The sequence below is a fragment of the Tursiops truncatus genome, chromosome 13 (assembly GCF_011762595.2).
Source record: "Tursiops truncatus isolate mTurTru1 chromosome 13, mTurTru1.mat.Y, whole genome shotgun sequence".
NCBI classification, from domain to species: domain Eukaryota; kingdom Metazoa; phylum Chordata; class Mammalia; order Artiodactyla; family Delphinidae; genus Tursiops; species Tursiops truncatus.
In genome coordinates, this window is record NC_047046.1 from 63,362,146 (window position 1) to 63,382,104 (window position 19,959).

At 52.9% G+C, this 19,959-nt stretch overlaps 1 protein-coding gene and 1 long non-coding RNA gene across 6 annotated transcripts in view; one reads left to right on the forward strand and one right to left on the reverse strand.

Moving 5' to 3' along the window:
• The window catches only part of ZBTB7C (zinc finger and BTB domain containing 7C), a 365,025-nt gene that overhangs the window by 96,354 nt on the left and 248,712 nt on the right, over positions 1 to 19,959 (reverse strand). The window contains exon 1 of one of the 5 annotated variants that reach the window (XM_019937023.3): positions 4 to 1,230. The exons of 3 other annotated variants lie outside the window; for them this stretch is intronic. In XM_019937023.3, the coding sequence (XP_019792582.2) occupies positions 4 to 128 (125 nt within the window). In that variant the 5' untranslated portion in view covers positions 129 to 1,230. Of the gene's footprint in view, positions 1 to 3; positions 1,231 to 19,959 lie in introns of those variants that run through there. One more of the 5 variants, XM_019937026.3, reaches the window with a different exon arrangement.
• On the forward strand, positions 6,843 to 14,687 carry LOC117307701 (uncharacterized). The gene is made up of 3 exons (XR_004521571.2): positions 6,843 to 7,009; positions 10,693 to 10,800; positions 12,758 to 14,687. It is a non-coding gene; the product is annotated as an uncharacterized lncRNA (long non-coding RNA).

The window sequence follows — 19,959 nt, forward strand, 5'->3', positions numbered from 1 at the left end:
CACCTGGCCGCCCCGGGGACGCCGCTCGTGCCTGGGTCGTGTCCTGAGCGCCGCCAGGGTCCCGGGCTGGGAATCCACGCGGCAGCGCAGCTCAGGGGAGCCTGCCGCAGCCGGCGGGAGGTTGTCATTGATTCGTGCTGGGCGAGTTAAGCCATTCCAGGAGTGGTTTTGAGAGAGCACTCCCACCCCTCCCTCCAACCAGAAGTATTTGGCAGGCAGCCCCTTTTTGTCCACCTGTACTGTTCAGCGCGGGACAAGGACCAATTTCACTAGCCGCGCTTTACGCCTCACTTTCTAATACGAAAAGTAAGCCCCTTCGTAAAGGTAAAGCAGAAATGAAAGCAAGGGTAGTGGAGGAGCTTTTCCCCCACTTTTCTCCTGGATCTCTCGTTTGTTTATTTTTTCTCTAACATTTCACAAAATGCCTTACCATTTATGTCAAATCAGGGATGGCTTTTCATTGTTATTGTTTTTTTCTCCAATTCTGCATGTCTTTTATTTTTAGAGGCAATTTTATTTCCATTTGCCTGAAACCTGAGCCCAATAAAATTACTAGAATTATATGTTTTCTCTTTAAAGGGTCGTGAGTGTAACTTATCAAATAAAACACTGCACAGCAAGCATTCAAGTGGCAAACGAAAAGGAGGGAAGTGCAGGAAGTAAGCACAGAACCGTGGCTCCCTCCACGGGGTTGCCCAGGGAACTTGGCCTAGAGGGAGTCCTGAAGCCTGAAGTGGGAGCACCTACTGCCCTATTCTCCCCAACGACAAACACAGTATCACCAGGCTGTCCCTGGCTTTGTCGCCATTCTAAGACTGACTCAGAAATGCCAACCGGAGACCCAACAGTCCACATTTGGGGTGGGCCAGCCACCCATCCCAGAGAGGTGTGGCAGAGCGCCCTTGCCCAAGCTGTTCCCTGAGACCACACACCACGCCCACAGGAGCTCGGAGGCTCCTGCTGCTGTCAGACCTTTTACCCAGAACTGCCCTTCACCTGGCGGGAACCTTCACTAACTCCTGGGTACCTAGGCTGGTGCTTCTCAGAAAGGGGGGAGGAGCCAGGGAGGGAGGGTCCTTCTTCCCCGGAGACCAGCTGCCTGGTGTGTGACGGAGACTCAGCTCAAAACAAATGAGACCAATGAGAGACCTGGCCCTCCATGGCCTCTGCCACTCTTCACCGGCAGGCCACAAACATTAAAGCATCCCAGGGCCAGAGGTAAATCCCAGAGGCCCATCAGTCTATGAAGGCCCAGGATGGGGCTGAGGTTGGCAGAACCCCAGGAAGATGGTTCAGACTTCAATTCATCTCTTCCAGCAGGTGCCCCCTGCCTGAAATCCCAGTGTTAGTGATTCATTCCTTTGTGGGGCACGCCCTGCACAGAGCCTGCGCCAGGCAGGCAGATTTGCTTCAGGAAGGCAGGAAGGGTCTCCTTCTGTAGTTCTAAAACTGAAAAATACCCATGGGTCAGGGGCAAGAGTCTCCACAAGGGGCTGGAAGGAGTTTGTCAGACCTTCTCGTAATGGTGGGAGGGTCACTGATGGCAGTGCGTGGGGGTGGAGAGGCTCAGAGCTAGGGAGGGGAGGGGAGGAGAGGGAGGGGAGGGGTGGGGAGGGGTGGGGAGGGGAGGGGTGGGGAGAGGTGGGGAGGGGAGGGGAGGGTGGGGAGGGGAGGGGAGGGTGGGGAGGGGTGGGGAGGGGAGGGGAGAAGAAGGGAGGGGAGGGGAGGGGAGGGGAGGGGAGGGGAGGGGAGAGGAGCAGAAGGGAGGGGAGGGGGTGCTAAATCAGGGAATCAGGCACTGAAGGTCAGAAGGGAAGGTGCTTAATCAGGGTTGGTGGACAGCTTCCAAGATTGGATGACTCCATATAGCTTTTTATCAAAAACCATGTACTCCCGGAACGCCCAAGCCAAAGAATGAAAAGTTAAATCCCTGTGTCCACAAAGGCACTAATTAAATATCCACTCAGGCATAACTCCATACTCCACTCCTAGAACCAGTAGGTAAAGGTGCCAGTGCATGACCTGGATGGAATCAGTATCAATCCAGAAGTGTTTGTTGTGCACCCAGAAGTTGAGGTTTGCCACAGCGGCCTGGGTGGAGGTGGGGTGGGGTGGGTGCAGTGGGGTGTCGCCCTCCCCTCGAAGCCTCACGTCTGTGGGGAGATAAAGCACAGGGGACCAGTCAGCGTGGGGCGGGGTACCTAGAGCACTATCCGGGGTCCATTAGGAACAGGGCGCTGATTCTGCAGAGCAGACAAGGAACCCAGGGCAGTCATGAGGATAGGACTCATCTGGAGAGCGCTCCAGGAACTGGTCCAGGCAGACCTGGAAGTCTGTGCTGCTGTGAGCAGGAGGGCATGTCAGGTGGGTGGAGTGAAGGCTGGGGGAGGGGGCAGCTGGCCTGGTTTAGAGGGTTCTCCCAGTGGATAAAGCATCAGGTTGGGGTCTACAAGAGAATCAGTTTATGGATACAGCTTCCAGCTAAAAGGAGAGAATACAGGGCTTCCCTGGTGGTGCAGTGGTTGAGAGTCCGCCTGTTGATGCAGGGGACACGCGTTCGTGCCCCGGTCCGGGAAGATCCCACGTGCCGCGGAGCGGTTGGGCCCGTGAGCCGTGGCCGCTGAGCCTGCGCGTCTGGAGCCTGTGCTCCACAACGGGAGAGGCCACAGCAGTGGGAGGCCGCGTACCGCAAAAAAAAAAAAAAAAAAAAAAAAGGAGAGAATACAGGGCAGGGCCTGCTTTGGAGGGAGGGAGGATTAGAGCACCTCTTTCAAACCCAGCTGGAGCTCGATGTGGGCAGAGGGAGTGGAGGAGGGAGGCTTAGGGAGGGGTGGGGGAGAGCTGTGCGCCCAGCCCAGCCTACCCCCAGGCGGTTCCTCCTAGCAGGGCTCCCGCCCCTGGACCTAAGGAGCGTCTGAGTAGGCCAGTGGGTGGTGCCAGGGGTGAGGATACTGCAGCCAAGAGCCTCAGGGGAAAGTTGGCCACGGTCCAGCCCACCGGCTGGGTACCGCAGTGGACAGTGGATGTCATTCCTCCCTCCCCCTTAATCACTGTGTGTGCATGCCCTGTTGGGACACACCCTTCGGAAGGGCTCTGGGCAAAAAGTGGGGAGCCCTGCCCCTCTGCCCCTCTGCCCCTCCAGCCTCGCCTCCCTGTTCTCAGCCCCCATGCCAGCTGCCTTCTGGGAACAGGAACATAAAGGAGTCTTGGAGGGTGGGGTGGGGAGAGGGGGGTGGGAGAGGCTCCCAGAGCCACACAGAAGGGGCTCAGGGCGGGCCAGACTCCAGATCTGTTACTGTGCATTTCCTTTGGGGGGGTGGTTCCCTCCTAGGCCCTCTCTGGCCCCCTCCCCCTTACTCTCCCTCCTTCCCGCCCCACCCCCTTCCTGGGTCAGGTCGGTCAGAGCGCTTGGAAACAGGCTGGCTTACAGACGCCTGGCCTTCCACATCTGCCTCCAAACCACCACACGCCCTTGTTCCAGGGAGCATGAAAGCATCTGCTCCAACCACCAAGCGGTGGCTCGGAAGGCTAAACAGAAGCGCAGGGAGCAGATCCGCTACCGCCAACTTGAAACGCTAGCGGTTGCCTGGTCATCAGCTGTGACACAGGCACGAAGACAGCTTCTGTACAAGCAGGCACACATACACAATGTGTATAGAGAGGTGGACACACAGATGGCCCGTGCAATCCGAAAGTAGTAATCACTCACATCTATTGAGAATCTACCCCTCATTTAATCCTTCAAGCACACCATGAGGTTAGGTCCTTTTATTTTCTCCATTTTACTGATGAGGAAACTGGGGCCCAGAGAGGTCATATCGCTTGTTCAAGGTCACACAGCTTGATAAATCACAACCACTGGACACGATGCCTGGGTCTTTGGACACTGCTGCCCAGAGGCTGAGCCCAGGGTTGGGCTCTGGCACTCTATCTAGTTCCTACAACTGGTTCCCTAAGAAGCAGTTTGCTTTGCTAGTGTGTGCCTCAGTTTCCCCACCTGCTGAGCAGGCAGAATAATGACTCTTACTGAACTGAGAGGCTGTTATTAGGCAGGAGGAGGCTGAGATGGAGGTTAGACTGTGATAAAGCGCTAGAGCAAGTCTTCCCTAGAGGACACACATGGCACTGAGGTTGAGTGTTACTCAGGCTGGAAACTCAGAGTCACCCTTGCTGCCTCCCTCTCCTTCCCGCCCCTCCCCCCCGACCCAGCCAAATCACCACTTGCAAGGCTCCAATCTCCAAGGTAGATCCCCAGTCTGCCCTCTACCTGCATCCTCCACCACTGCCCTAGCCACCATCCCTCTCCTCTTGACTTGGGCGGGACCCCCTACTGGCCCCCCTGTTCCCACTCCTGTCCTGCTTCCACCCAGTGCCACACAGCTGCCCCGGTAATCCTCAGACGTGCATCTGGCCATGTCGCAGGGCACTTAAAATGCAGTCCAAACTGTTCACTGTGGCCCACGAGGCACGGAGAATCCCTGCTTCTCTCCCCAGACTCACCCCTGCCTCCCGCCCCCATCCTCCAGTCACCAGCAGATACACCGAGTTCCTTTGCCTTCCTGTTGTGGGACCTTCCTTGGACTGACATGCCCTCCCCTTACCTAAGGTCTTGAAGAAGCGTCACCTCCTCAGAGAAGGCTTCCTTGACCACCACGGATAGAAAATCTGCCCCCCATTATCTATTTCTGACCCTCGATCGAAGCACTCATGCAGCTCGCTTACTTTTATTTAACAGCATGTTTACAATTAATTATGTTTCGACTGTCCCTCCCACCAGAACAGAGGCTGCTTGTGGGCCGGGGACCCTGTGTGTCTTTTTCACTGTGTGTACCTGGTACTCGGTAGCCTCCTGGCAAATATGTGGGGGAAAACGTTTGTAGAGAAAACCCTAGATCCAGGAGGACTGGATTTAGTCCTGGCTTGGCCACTGGCAGGCTGTGTGCCCCTGGGGATGTCACACGCCCTCCCACATTCCCATCCTCAGGAAAGGGGGACGATGCATGAGATGATGACCAGGAGCCCGACCACGTGGATCCTCTGCAGCCAGGCTAGTGCCGAGAAACAAACAAGAAGACAGTCCCGGCCGTAACGCACTTGAAAGGGCTTCGAGAAGGTTTTGCTCCTGTCGTCAGCCCTGAAGATTTTTTATGTGAATCGGCTTGTGAGGACTGAGGGCATTCCCACAGCTGTGACCCATCCACCCCCTGCACATGCTGCCACACAAGCATGGAAACAGGTTGGTCCAGAGCAGCAGTTATGACCTCCGAGAGGACCAGCAGGAGACCCAGCCAGGGCTGATTTTATCTGGGGATTTCCACCCAACAGCCATGCTCCCCCGACACCACAGGTCTGAGGGCCCGACCTCTGATGAGGTCTGTGCATGCGGTGCTTTGAGTTTTCAGTGGCTTCTAAACCCATCACGCTCAGTCCCACCACAACCCTGAGTCCCACTTTGCAGATGAGGAAACTGAGGCTTAGATTAAAAAGCGAGTGAGTGGCAGAATGGAGATGTCTGAAATCAGTGATGCAAAACTCTCATGAGATTAATAGTCTTTTAAAAACTTATGTATATGAATATATAATTTTAAAGAGAGTATTGATCTATCTGAAAAAACATTTGAAATTCTTCCATAATAGAGAAAATTTGTGAGACCGAGGTGAGATGGAGACCCGTAATCCCACCACTTTAGGCAACATGACGGCCATGCAGGGCCACTAGTCTTGCCTCAGTGCTCCCCCCTCCCTCCAGCCGACATCTCTGTGTCTCACTGGAGCGTACAGTCCACCCCCACTAAATGCAAGCTTCACCTGACATCCCACTTTGCACTTCTTAGGTGCTCAAAAAACGTTTAATTAAAATTTGAGAAAACTCAGCTGGCTGGAGCACGAAGGCGGTACTTCAGGGGCACCTGGCCTCTTGCATCACGGCCCAGCTTCCTGTCTGATGACAGACCGAGTCCTCACTATTCTGAAGTCCCTGGTTTGTACTATTATCGCATGGATGTACCTGTAATCACGCGATTCTATCACTTTGGTCCTAAGATCAGATTTTATTGAAATGTATTAAAATACCAATGTGAGATAACAGTTCATCACGGTTTCGCATCAAGAACAGAGAAGGAGTGACGACAGAATCTAACCTAAGCCTATACAGTCCTAAAGTGTATCCAAATCTGCTGGGTGCCCACGCTGCACACATTTCTGCCCCTGGGTCGTAGGGCGGCAGACCCATCCTCCAGACGCCACTGGCCAGACCCCTTGACCTAAGTCCCCGACTTCTTCAGGTACACAGAGGTGACCCAGGGAAGCCGAGTCCTGTGGCTGGCTGGCCTTTGGCTTCCCAGTCCAGTGGGAGCTGGAGAAGAAGGCGAGGCCCAGGGGGGAGGCCCAGACACTCGGAGCCCTCCCTCCACCTCTCAGGTGCGCTGGGAGACCAGCCAGAGCTTGTCCTGACCTCGGGTGGGAGCCTCTGAGAGGAGGTATAGGCTGAGAACAGGGTGCCAGGGTGCCGGAATTGTTCCCTCTGGGGAAGTGAGGGGGAAGTACCCTGCCTGGCTGGGCACACAACAGACGGGGCGAGTGAGCTCACAGCCTGAGAGTCCCAGGGCTGCCAGGGCCTCGCCCTCCTCCCAGATCGTATCGGTGGCACCCTCGGGAGGAGGGGAGGGGGCCACGAGCTTCCGCAGAGCGGCTGGAGCTCTGGGTGACTTGGCCTGTCACCACCACAGCAAGCTGGGCATCTAGAGGAGGAGGGCTTGGCCAAAATGTGGCCAATGGGGGCAGTGGAGGGAAAGGGGGCCACACTACCAGCCAGGGAGGCGGCCTCCCTCCCCTCTTCCTCCCTCCCTCTCCCTCCCTCCCTTCCTTCCTCCCACAGCTATATACTGACTGCCTTTCTACTTAGGCTTCGGCTATAAAGTGAACACGCGGACATGTCATGTCTCTGTCCTCATGGAGCTGACCTCCCAGTAGGGAAAGACAAGGAACCGTCTACCCCGAAGTCAGCTGGGTGAGGCCAAGTCTTTGTCCTTTGCTCTTTTCCTAGGGGAAACCACCGCTTTGTGGTCTCCCGCAGTCTTTCACCTCATTTGATCCCCACTCTGAGGGACTGGGAGAGCAGGATTTATAGCTCCCAGAGAGCGAGGAAATGGGCTCAAGGGTGGGGAGGTGACATGCCCAAGGTCACACTGGGTGCAGTGTGAAGCCCCTGCCTGGAGCCCCAGCCGCCTGTCTCCTTGCCCAGTGCCCCCAGCGCCGTCTGTCTTCCCCAGCACAGTCACCTAAGCTTACCAGCAAAGCAAGGAGAGGACTTAACTCCGCGTTTCTAGAGATACCTTTTTTTTTTAAAGGGGATGTTTATGCACTAAAAAAAAAAAAAAAAACCTAAAAAGAGAAAGAGAAGGAAGAATGAGAAGAAAGAAAAAAAAAAAAGAACTAAGAACCTCAACCTAGACAAACAACTAATTTACCTAATATTAAATGACATTTGCAAGACAGGACCCTGTGGGTCTAGGCAGCCTGGGGAGCTGAGGTCCAGGCTGCACCAGCTGCAAACTCTGGCCTCGACCCAAGTTCCCTTTGGTAAATATGGTGAAAGTTGGCCTGTCCATCCTGGGTCCCTGCAAATGTGTGAGGCCCCCTTACCCAACCCTTGGGCATAACCTGGGTGCCCACTTATCCCTTAGCTGGTGTTTGCCCAGGAGGAGGAAGGGTGGTGACAGGAACGGGGAAGGTAAGGCAGGGCTGTGTGTGTGCAGGTGTGCTCGTGTGGGTATACTGTGTGAGGAGGTCGGTGAGTAGAGGGAGTGGCAGCTGAGCTGGGTGGCTGACTACTTGCTGGGGAAGAGGGACACACCAGCCCCTTCTCTGTTGGATGAAGCAGTGAACAGGGCTCCAACACCCTCTAGGAAAGTGTCTGCCCTAACTGGTCCCAGGGTGCTCAGGCAGAAGTTGGCCTCACCCCTCCCTTCGTGCTGGTCAGCGTGCCATTGCCTGCCAGGGTGGGGGGCAGGGGGCGCTGAGAATGGCTAGGACAGCCCACAACCCTTCCGGAGGGCCAGACAAGCCAGCCAAGCTGGAAAGTCAGCCCAGTGACCTTCACTCATTAAAGCTGGTGTTTTCATTAAGGTCAAGGGTAGGCTAGAATGAACGGGGGAACAAGGCAGAACTGAATGGTCATGATGGAGATCAAAACAAGGGCCTTGGCCTCCTACAAGGACCACATCAAAGAAAAGACTCACTGTTAACCCCCAAGGACAGGAAAATAATCATAATCATAATAGCCTCAAGCATTGCGCTAAGAGTTTTGCCCGCAGTATTCCTTTTAATCCTCCACAACAATCCTATGAAGTCTATACATTATTATTCCCCTTTTACATAATGGCAGCTCAGAGCCAGGATTTGAACCGAGGTCACAATGACCACCTTTAAAAGTCACTTTTAATCCTAAAAAACGGCATAAGGTAGTTCAGAGTATTTTTGGACTTTGAATGGAGTGGGAGAAACCAGAGTGAGACAGAAGGTAGGACCTGTTGATCAAAACAGGGGGAAAGCCCTTATCTGAGGCTGTCCATGCTTTTGGGGCATCTCAAGGCCATCTGCCCATCAGCAGTGAGCTCTAGGACAAATAAAGTCCTTGGTAAAGACTTTACATTTCCTTGAAGAAGAAGGTATAACAGCCCGCACTGTGTGCTGTACGGGAGTGTGGGCTGCAGTGGCTGGAACGTGGTGATATCGCTCAGAATACGGATCCTAATCCTCCGCTAGACTCCCTCGACAGTAGCTGCAATGCATATTCCTGGGCCCATCTTCAGGCCCACCGAATCAGAATCTGAACCCCAAGTCTCCATTTTCACAGACCCTAGGGGATGCACGTTGACGTGGCAGAAGCAGTGGTGACTGGTAACTGGTTGGTTTGGCCTTGCTGATGAGTGGCCCCCGGTTAAGAGTCAGTGCTGTGCGAAGCCACTGTCACCGACCTAGGTCCTTCAGGTGTGTTGGGGGTGGAGGGTGGGGACAGGGATAGCACCTTAGGCATGTTCTCTACGTTGACCTTTTTTTTTTGCGGTACGCGGCGGGCCTCTCACCGCTTTGGCCTCTCCCGCGGCAGAGCACAGGCTCCGGACGCGCAGGCTCAGCGGCCATGGCTCACGGGCCCAGCCGCTCCGCGGCACGTGGGATCTTCCCGGACCGGGACACGAACCCGTGTCCCCTGCATCGGCAGGCGGACTCAGCCACTGCGCCACCAGGGAAGCCCTACATTGACCATTTTTAATACCTGCACAGAGCGCCAGCGAGCAGACACACCATTAAACATGTAACCACTCCCTACTCTTGGACACTTGCGGCTTTTCCATATTACAGATAATATTAGGATGAACATCGTTATGAATCTTTCCCCCGTATTTTGGATTAGATTCTCAGAAAAAGGGTGAAAAGCATATGAACAATTTCATGGATCCTAACATATAACGCTACATTGCATTTTCTGAAAACTTGCACATTTAGGCTGACCCTGCAATGTTCAAGAGTGTCACTTTCACCACAGGGCTGCCAGCATTTCCACCATTTCACTTTAAAGATAAGGCACTGAAGCTGGACTGTCAAAGGGACCTGTGGCCTGTCCGAAGTCACACTTAGTAAATGCCAGAGCTGGGACAAGAACCCGAGGATGCCTTGTTCACACACCAGGGTGTTCTGCTGCTGCTGCTGACTTTCTCAGTCTCCAGCCGGGCAGGACGGAAACATCAGGGCTGGCACGTCACTCCCTCTCTGCCCCACTCCCACCAGCTCTCACTTCAGCTGCACGAGGAGCTCATGGTTCAGTGCTTTTCATTGTTCTTCTGCCTCTAAAAGCGGGGTCTCACCTCTGCTCAAGCTCCCTGCCCTCCGTGAACCCTCTTCTGGTCACTCACAGGAGGTCATTACATACCTGAACTGTGGGTTAGATGTAGATAAGTGGGTGGGGAAGCAGTGGGACAAAGGCGAGGTGACACGCAAAGGTGACAAAGACCGGCCAGACTGACCAGAGCGGTGGGTGCCACAAGAAGAAAGACACAGTGGGAGGGCAGTCGGGGCCTGGCGTGCCAGACTAGCGAGTTCAAGTGTGGGGGGCCTTGAGCACATGTCTAGCCAGCCATCTGCTGCTATGGGGACAGGGGTTGTTTCCATAGGAAAGCTGGGCTCTGACAGGGCCCTTAACAGGGTGTCTCAGTGGGCTTCAGAAGGTCCTTGAACCCCCAGCTAGACCATATGTAAAACTGCATTGAGTATGTGAGCATGTTCATTTTTCCGGAGTGATAGCCCAGTGTGTTCATCAGATTTTCAAAAAGGTTTCTGACTGCACCCCCCTTCCACAGTTCAAAACAAAATTAAAACAAAAGGTTTAATTAAATTTAAAATTTAAATTAAAAGTCAACTAGAAATATTAACTTCGTTGTATGAGTTATATATATTTTTTACCCATGGTAAAAAGAGAGGAAATAATTACAGATGGTCCTTCTCAGATAGGTAGATGGTAGATAGATAGATATATAGGTAGGTGAGAGATAGATAGATAACTGATAGATGATTGCTAATGATAGATGATTGACAGATAATTGGTAGATAGAACAGATCTACGTTTCACACATAGTTACAGTAAAGAGTTATTATTTGTGCCAGCTAAGTTTTCTTCTTTTCCCTGCATGACAGGGCGCTGGAGGAGCTGGGAGGTGCTGGAAAACCTGGTGCCGAGGTGCTCAGATCACTGCCCTCCAAGGATGATCAGAGGCAAAGATAAAGCCTTCGTGAAGTGACAAAGTCAGTTAGTGGGAAAATGGGACTTGGTTTCACAACTTTTCCAGAGCCATCTCGCGCATGAGATGGGACGCACTTGAAAGCAAACACAGTGAGCCCTTCTCGAGCACTTAGTGCATGTCAGGCACTGTGCTAAGTGCTTTACAAGTATTACCTTGTTTACTTCTCAGCAGCCCTGGTGGTTTGGGCAGCACTATACATCCTATTTTACAAGAGAGGAAATGGAGGCCCAGGGATGTGTAGTCACCGGCCCCAAAGCAAACAGTGGCAAGTGGAAGAGTGGGTACCGGAAGCCAGGTGGGCTGGGTCACGGAGCTGGGGCTTGATACAGCCTTTGAGAGCAGCTGTGTTGCATGGCCAGTAATCCACCCCATTTCTATCTTCTGCAAAAGGGCTGGACCCTGAACAGCTTGGCCCTACTATTCTCTTTGCCTTTAAAGGGATAGTTTAGTGAATATACTTGAAATTATCCAGGCTGAATTGTCAATACTTGCAAAAAAAAAAAAAAAAAACATTGATAGTAGTAGTAGTTATAGTAATACCTCCCATTTATTGAGCATCTGACTCAGACAATATACAAAAGGCTGTATAGTCATTTTCTTAATTCCATCCTTACAACAAGCCTCCAAGATGAGTATCAGGGGGTCCCTTTTGCAGATAGGGGTACTGAGGTCCCAGGAGGTTTAGATTACCTGCCTGAGGTCAGCTAGTGAGTGGAGGGGGGCTGGACTGCACCCCTGCTCTTATTCTCTGTCTCTTGCTGGTAATGCAGGTCACAGAGGTGCAGGGGCCAGCTTTCTGGTTGGGGCCCACCTGATGGTTGGGGCATGGAAAAGGCCCAGGTCAAAAGGAAAGAAAGGAAGGAAGGAGAGAAGGAAAGGAAGAAGGGAAGATTGGAGGGATGGAGGGACAGAGGGAGGAAGGAAGATAGAAGGAAAGAAGGGAGGAAGGGAACGTGGGTGGTAGCACAGGACATGTGTCAGGCAGCACCAAGATATTGATGAATGACCCAAATTGAGAGTTGGGATTTCAAAAGCCCCACCAGAAGGGGGCAGTGGCCACTGGCCACAGTAAGTGAAGCAGTCCCCGCTGAGTCACTCATTCCAGGATACAATCAGAGGTATGGCCCATGTCTTTTTGAAATTTGGCTATAGTCTTTGAGGCCAAAACTCACTACCCCATAAAATGTTCTTGTGAGGTGCAGGTGAAGGTGGGAGTATGCCTTTTTGATTAAAACAAGTGGCTCTTTTAGCTCCTCCCCTCTCTTGGGTTTTCATCTTGATTCTGGAAGCCCTAGGGCCTGGGAGGCATGCAGTGCAGGAGGCAAGAGGGACAGCCAGGCCCTAGGATGGAACTAGAAGGGTGGAGCTGGACAGGGTCATAGCTGTGGCTCAGGGTCATGGCTGGGAAAACCTGAAGGGAGAACAGTGCAAGTCAAGCCCAGAGGCCAAAGCTGGACCCAGAGTCTGAGAAGCCTTCGGGGCAGAGCTTGCAGCCCGTGTTCCAAGTAAGCAGGCAGGGGTCAGGGCAGGCGTGCTGCTGACACAAGCGGCCATGACCAGGGGTTAGGAGTCCATCTGAACAGTCAGGAGGAAACAGTCTGGGCTGGATCCCAGGCCCTGGTGGGGGGAGAGGACCCCCTCAAAAACGACCCAGCGAGCCTGGGGATCCCCAGGCAAGATGGCCGCTCCCTTCCGGGTGGGGCAGGGCTCCGCATTCAGAGTCCTGGGGCTCTTCTCTGGGCTTGAGCTGAGCTTGACCAGGGAGAGCGGGCCTCCAGGAGGCCGTGGCTGGTGACCGTGTCCCAGAAGCCAGGCTCGCCTTCCACGGTGGCCTCCAAAATCTACCCCATCCACTTCTCAGAGCCTTCACTCCCCTGCCCCTACAGTCCTCTTGGGCCTGGTATTTTCTTTAATTTCAGAGAATAAAACTTTGTGTTTCTTTTTTTTTTTTTTTGCAGTACGCGGGCCTCTCACTGTTGTGGCCTCTCCCGTTGCAGAGCACAGGCTCCGGACGCTCCGTGGCCATGGCTCACGGGCCCAGCCGCTCCGCGGCATGTGGGATCTTCCCGGACTGGGGCACGAACCCGTGTCCCCTGCATCGGCAGGCGGACTCTCAACCACTGCGCCACCAGGGAAGCACAAACTTTGTGTTTCTTGATCTTGAAAGTAACATACACGCACTGAGGAAGCCTCCCTGTGTTGAGGATCCTATGACCAAGGCAGATTTTTCACCCTGATTCCCTCACTAGCCATTTTACACTGAGCATTCTTCCTTGGTGCACTTGCCCCACCCCCTATCCCCCCACTTTTCACTGCTTCATCTCAAGTCTTACCTGCAGGTGCCTCTGGCTGGCATCTGTGTAGGTACTTAGCTTAAGCAAGCCACGTTGTCACTGCTAAGTGCTCAAGTCCTAGTCTCTTCATGGGAATTGCTTAAACAATCGGAAGAAGTTTTCATAACAGAAGCGGGAGAAACCCTCCCCCTGGCGTTGCCACTCATCAGCCAGTGCTGCCTTCTGGAAAGAGCCCATACGAGACTCTACCCGATGTCCTCATTTGCTCTATCTGGTTCCAGGTAGGTTTGAAACCAGAAAATCAAATATGTTAGAATTCTGCCTAAAACAAGAGCAAATAGGCCCCTGCGTGACATGGGGCTCCGGGAATGCGTATTAGAGCCTGTATTCGGTGACTTCTTTTGGTGGTTCAACATTGTCTTACTTTCCGTTCAGATTCTTGGTTGTGTCCCAGACAGAGGAGGAAGGCAAATAAATGAGGTTTCCCTGTACCTCTAACATTCTTTACTATGTTACATGGGCTTCATTTCTTGGAAATGTTAAATTATTTCCTTCTTGTGATGCTGGAACATTTGTATGGTGTGGTCATCTCAGTGCGGGGAGGGGGATGCTCCTAGGTTCCAGGTTTCGCTCCTCTGCCCAGGCTGAGAACCACTGGTTTAGTGCAAACAGGGCTATACTAGAAAAACCAGATTTTTAGATCTTCCTTTATCTTTTTTTTTTTTTTTTTTCCCCCTGCGGTACGCGGGCCTCTCACTGTTGCGGCCCCTCCCACTGCGGAGCACAGGCTCCGGACGCACAGGCTCAGCGGCCATGGCTCACGGGCCCAGCCGCTCTGCGGCACGTGGGATCCTCCGGGACCGGGGCACGAACCCGTGTCCCCTACATCGGCAGGCGGACTCTCAACCACTGCGCCACCAGGGAAGCCCTAGATCTTCCTTTATCTTGAATTGAGCTGTGTGACTCTAACAAGACTGGAAATAGAAGCATACTCAGACTGTCAGAGCTGCAAGGCTCCTCGGGGCCCCTACAGACCCACACCCTCACTTCACCCTTAAGGAAATAAGGTGTGTCCAAGGTTACAAAAGAAGCTATTGGCTAATCGGCAAATACCTCCTCCATGGGAGACTTTATGAAATAATTAACAACAACATCCTGTGTAGGAATGTGTGCATTTACAACCCATCTTGTTCCGAAGGATTTGAGCCAGCTTACAAGTATGCCTACAATGCAAGGTAAACACACATAAAAAGTAAGAAAGAGAAACAAGGCACAGGGCAAGTAAGAGCAAAGATGGAGCCAGGCTTGAGATGAACACTGGCAAGACCTGTGTGCTTAACCCGGCATGGCCCAAGATTTGGTACCAAGATGCCCAGCAGTCAAGAGTAGGGGGAAATATGCCAGCCCTATGAGGCTCTGCTTTCTTGTTCCCTAGGACTTGCTATTTCCCTCTCCAGGCCTCAGTTTTCCAGTCTGTCAAATGGACAAATCCTGACTTGTAGGATATTTGTAAAAATCAAGTTTAATCTTGTACATAAAAGAAAGCACTTGAAATGTACAGTGTACGAAAGGGCTTATCATTTTATCTTCTTGCTGTGTCTCCTTGTAATGAGTTAAACACTATTCATTGTCCACTGGCTGATGCTGCCCCCAGATTTAAGCGGCTCTGGTTGGTCAAAGTTAATTCTGTATGCATTCTTAAGAACATCAAGCATTGTCCAAACACCGCATGAGAAGCCTTATAACATTTTTTGAGCTCCAATTAAGCCTATTTCCAACATCATACCTTTTCCCCTTTCCTTGCTTTGACTGGGAAAAATTAAGACACCTAGAAGCAGCAGGGAATGTAAAATTCTAACGTGAAGTTTAAGTACCCCCTAGAAAATTCCTGTTTCCTGGTGCAGGAGTGTTGACGGATAATGGAGAGGAGAGAACAGGGTTGGGGCAGGGGAGGGTGGGCCCCTTCAGGGGCCTCTCCAGCTGCAGTTTGGCAGGCACTGACCAGACCTGTCACTCAGTGTTTCCCCAGACTTATGTGTTGGGGTGGATGGAATAAGGTGTCTTTTGAACACAGAAATTTTAGCTAAAACTTAACTAGTGGTCGGGAGTGAGCATGCTGGAATTCCAAGAAGTGGGAGGGGACAAAAAAGCCACCGAGTCTGAGCGAGCAGAGCTTTGGGGGCCCAAGTCGGCTTCCCCTATATGGCTCTTGCCTGAGATAATACACTGGAGGTACTCATTGAGAAGAGCTTTCCAATAAACAAGGGGAGTCATAGCAAAAGAATCATGTAAATACCATAACAACATATAGACAATATGTCTGGTTTGGGATTGAACGTGGGAAGGTCACTATGGGCAAAAGTGGTCCAGCATTCTCCTTGGGAAGCCATTGGTCTCACAAGGTCATTGCTACCAGAGCCCACTGATCTGTGGGGGGACAAGCGAGCAGTGGGATGAACCAGCCTCAGCTGGGACGTGGTCACACGAGAACCTGCCCTCCTGTCTGTAGAGCCCTTCACATTTCTCACAGTTACTATTTGAAGGGTTAACTTTGGGTTAATATCATCATCCCCATTTTATAGATGAGGAAACGAAAAGCCGGATTGGTTGAATTACTTGTCCAAGTGGCAAGAATCTGGTTGTCCCAGCAGGAAGGCAGCTTGGAATCCTGGCTGAGAGCATGAACTCTGGATCCAGACTCTGCGTCCTGGCTCTGCCACCTCTCGCTCTGTGACCTCACGTGAGTTCTTGAGCCTCTCTCTGCCTCAGTTTCCTCATCTGTAAAGGTGGTTGGGTGGATTACCTGAGTCAGAACAGACCTTGACACATATAAAGTGCCACATTAGGATGTTAAACACATCAACCCCCAGCTCAGAGCCCACCTCTGTAGCCCCCAAACCAAAACAGACCCACAGCAGGCTCTAAGTGTGTGTGCCCCACCCTGCGGGAGAAATTCTAACCCCACTCAAGCGTCACGGGGTGGAGAGAGGGGCTAGAGTGGAGAGGAGGTGGAGATCAGGCACCCGGCACGCTTCTCCCGCGCCCTGGGGACAGTCCTGCTTCCCCTCCCTTCGAGGACTTTGCCATGGAGGAACACACAGGCTCGATAAACCTGTGCCAAGCAGGAACGAGATGGTATCTGGGCCTGACAGGCTGACAAGTTCAGTACACCCAGGTTCCCACCAGGGGCAAACACCAGCTCCCCACTCTGGCCCTTCTTCTCCTTCTCTTTGCTTTGGTGGATTTGTTTTAGTTGCTGCCAAGGGCACCCATCAGAAATGACGGGAGGTTTGCCTTTGGCGAGGGCTGCGAAAGTGTTAGGCAAACAAGTCCTGGCGAGCTTTCTCATAACTGTGGCCCTAACAGGCCACGGGATCACCATGGGATTGAACGGTGCTTCCCAAAAGCCACGGGTCCATATACTGAGGGGCAGGTCTGAACTGGGCAGCAGATGTCCTGCTTCTAGCCCTGGCTCTGCCTCGACGGGGCTCTGTGTCCTTGGCCAAGTACTTCTTCCTTCCAGGTCCTCACTGCTCTCATTTGTAAAATGAGGGTCTTGGGAAGCAGAGGGGGATGATGAACTTGAAGACCCTTTTCAGCCCTCCCATATGTGAGTCTGCAGGAAGCGCTCTGGGACCAGAAGTGCAGAATTCCGAACAGCTGCTGGTGGCTCTGCCTTCTCGTGGATCCTGGACCCCTTTCTGCAAGACCCCGGGTTGTTATTATTGACTCGGCAGCATGGAGGGGTGTCTATTCATGCAGCAAACACATGGAGTGAGGGTCCCCATGTCCCTCTCCCTGCCCCGGTGGGAAGAAAAGACGCCAAAGGCAGAGGATGGCAAGGAGAGGCCAAGGGGAAGAGCGCCAGGCACAGGCCCCTTCGTCTCACCTGCTATCAGAATACTGTGGGGAGGAAGCAGCAGACCAGGAACCCCTGCAGCCTTGGGCACATCCCTTCCCCTCTCATGGGCCAGTCCCCTCATCTGAAAACGCCCAGACCAGAACTAGCCAACCTCTCCCACCCTCCGTTCCTGCGTTTCACTGGTTATTCCATGACTGTTCTGCACAAGCACTGGAGTGGGGCGGGGTGGACAGAGAGATTCAAGGTCCCTTTTGCCCTCAAGGAGTTCAACCCATGTCCTCACCGTTGCTTAATGAATTGATTCACTTATTGAGTATTTACTATGATTCACTTACTGAGTATCTACTATGTGCCAGAAGCATCTGGAAGGGATAGGGATCATGGCCTATCCTTTTGTTGTCGTTGTTCTTTTCTATCCTATCCCCCATGTCTTAACACGTAAAATACCTGCACGTGGTGGTTAAGGGCACAAACCTTAGAGCCAGACAGCCCTGGTGTGAATCCTGGTGGTGTTCCAATTACCAGACTCAGTGTCCCTGTCTGTAAAATGGGAAGAATAATACTTCCTACCTCATAGGGTTCTTATGAGGATTCAAAAAATTAACGCTTTTAGAACACTTATCATAGGGCCTGGCATGTAGAAGGTGGCCAGTAAATGTTTGTAAATAAAATACCAAGGTGAACAGAGCTGACCTGCTTCTGGTCTAAACTTGTCATCACGAGAAAGTTACACACACGCACCCTCTCTCCTACTCTAAATGATGTGTGCACTGTTAAGTTATTCATTGGGCTCTATGTTTACAGACAGTACATAGGTGAACTTCACCACAGCTAAGCTTAACTATCCTAAGTTCCAAATCAGTAAGGTCCAAGTTCATGAGCTTCTACTATAACCAAAACTAGTCACCATTCATTTCATCCCATTTCCTCTCCAAATACTTTATTGAAACTGATAATAGTAGTCTAACTAACTTGAATTCCTCCAGCTTTTTTCTTCCCGGCCCCACGTGCCAGGGCAGGACTCACAGCCTATGCCCAGCAGGCAGGACCCCAGAGGCCTGGAGAAGCACAGATGCCACAGAGCCCTGGGCAGCCCAAAGCTGGAAACAGGGGCCTCCAGAGCTGGGAACAGGGACCTCCAGTCCCGAGGTTCTGGATCTGTGGGCTGTGGCCTCCTAACACAATGCCTGGCAGGGCCCCCAGATTACAAGAGCCCCTGCAGGAACAGACATGCCTTGGTCTTTTGCAACCTGTTCAGATATTGGCTGAGGGCAGCAAATGGAAAAGAGTTACAGCATTAATTGCTCTGATCTGGAGTTGCCAGTTTGGTTCATGCTTAGACCCTTGAGCACCATGACTGAGCTTGAAGTGACCAAAGCTGATGCCAGGCTTCTAATGGTGGTCACCACTGGCCAACTACCCTGAAGAAACATGTCACTAGCATACTCAGGGAGAAGGAGCTGGAACCCCAAGCCCATGGGAGTCTGGGAGTCTTCTCGTTTCTCCCAAAAGTGTGTTTCGCCAGCTTCCTCATGGAGGGGTCCCTCATTCAGCTCACCAATACTTATTGATCATCTACTCTGTGCCACGAAGATGCTAAGCTAGGTCCCCAACACAGATCTACCCTAAAATGAAAGCACACTGGGCTGGAGCTAGGAGGTAAGGTCACTTCCTTCTCTGGATCTCAAGGGTCTCAATCTAGAAAAGCCCAGGACTGGGCTGAGAATGCCTGTGGTCCAGTTCTGTTAAAGATCCTTGTTATTTAACCTATTAGATAACATCCCTGATGTACAGATAGTGGCAGTCTTGGTCAAAGAGCTCCAAGCTTGTAAAAAACACAAGCTCAGCAACCCACGAAGTTCTCCATAGCCACAGGGAGGATTCCTGGTTTGCTACTTGGAAATATAAAAACTAGTAGCCTTGGGGATGAATTTGAAGTAGAACTGGGCACAGGGACACACTGGGGCAGGGCAGGGGAGGGTCTAAGGGCGACTACTGTGGTGCCCTTCTTGATGTGATCTGAGGGATCCCTGAAACGCTTCCTGTGCCCCAAATATCCCCTTCCCCCCAATCTGGTGTCCTGTCTTTGTAATTTCTCCATTTGCGAGTAACTATTTGGGGGTGGAGGGGTGGTGTTCCATTGCAGGAATCTCTGTGCAAAATGCAGACACCAGAGACGGGTGAGGTTTTTACCCTGCTAAGGTGGCCTGGGTCTTCCCTCCCTGCTAGCAGGGGCCTGGCAGCCTGTGGGCAGTGGGGCCCTGAGGTCAGAGAAGAAAGGGGACCCTGAAGGGATCCTAAGGGGGTTTGGCGGGGTAGGGGGCGGGTGCAGGGAAAGAGACAAAGAAGGCACGCACGGGATTTGAATTCTCCAGGAGGGGTCGGAGTGGGAGAGTTGAGGGCAAGAGCTCGGTGCCTCCCTTTGGCTTACCGATTCCTGGGAGGAGCCAACACGGAATGCAGAGGGAAGGGAGGGCGAGTCAGGCGAGAGGGTGGGGCCGGGATGCGGGGTGCGGATTCACAGAAAAATTCCCCGGTATGGTTACGGTCGAGGGTGCTGGGCAGCACCCCAGTTCCCTGGGCCCACGCCCCTCGAGTTACCCGGCCGGTTCAAACTGGTTCGCCCACCTCTCCCTCCCCGCCAGCCCCTCTGGTCTGAACCCTGAGAAATAACAATCAGGAACGTGATGCAACCACAGCCGCTCCACCCAGGCCGCCAGCGCTCCCCTCTCCGCGCCCCCCAGCGCCCCCTCCCAGGTCCTGCCTTGTCCCCGCCCCCGTCCCTCCCCGACGCCCGCCCCCTGCCTCCCCTCCGCAATCCAGCACCCTCTGCTCGCCCCCGCCCGAGTCCTCGCGCTCCTCTGGGGCATCCTGGCTCCTTCGGCCCCTCCCCTCCCCGGAACCCCTCCCCGCCTCTACCCTGTCTTCCCCGCGCCGCTCTCCTCGGCCCCCGCCTCTTTCTCCCGGCCTCTCCTCCGCATTCTCACCCTGCCCCAGCCCGACC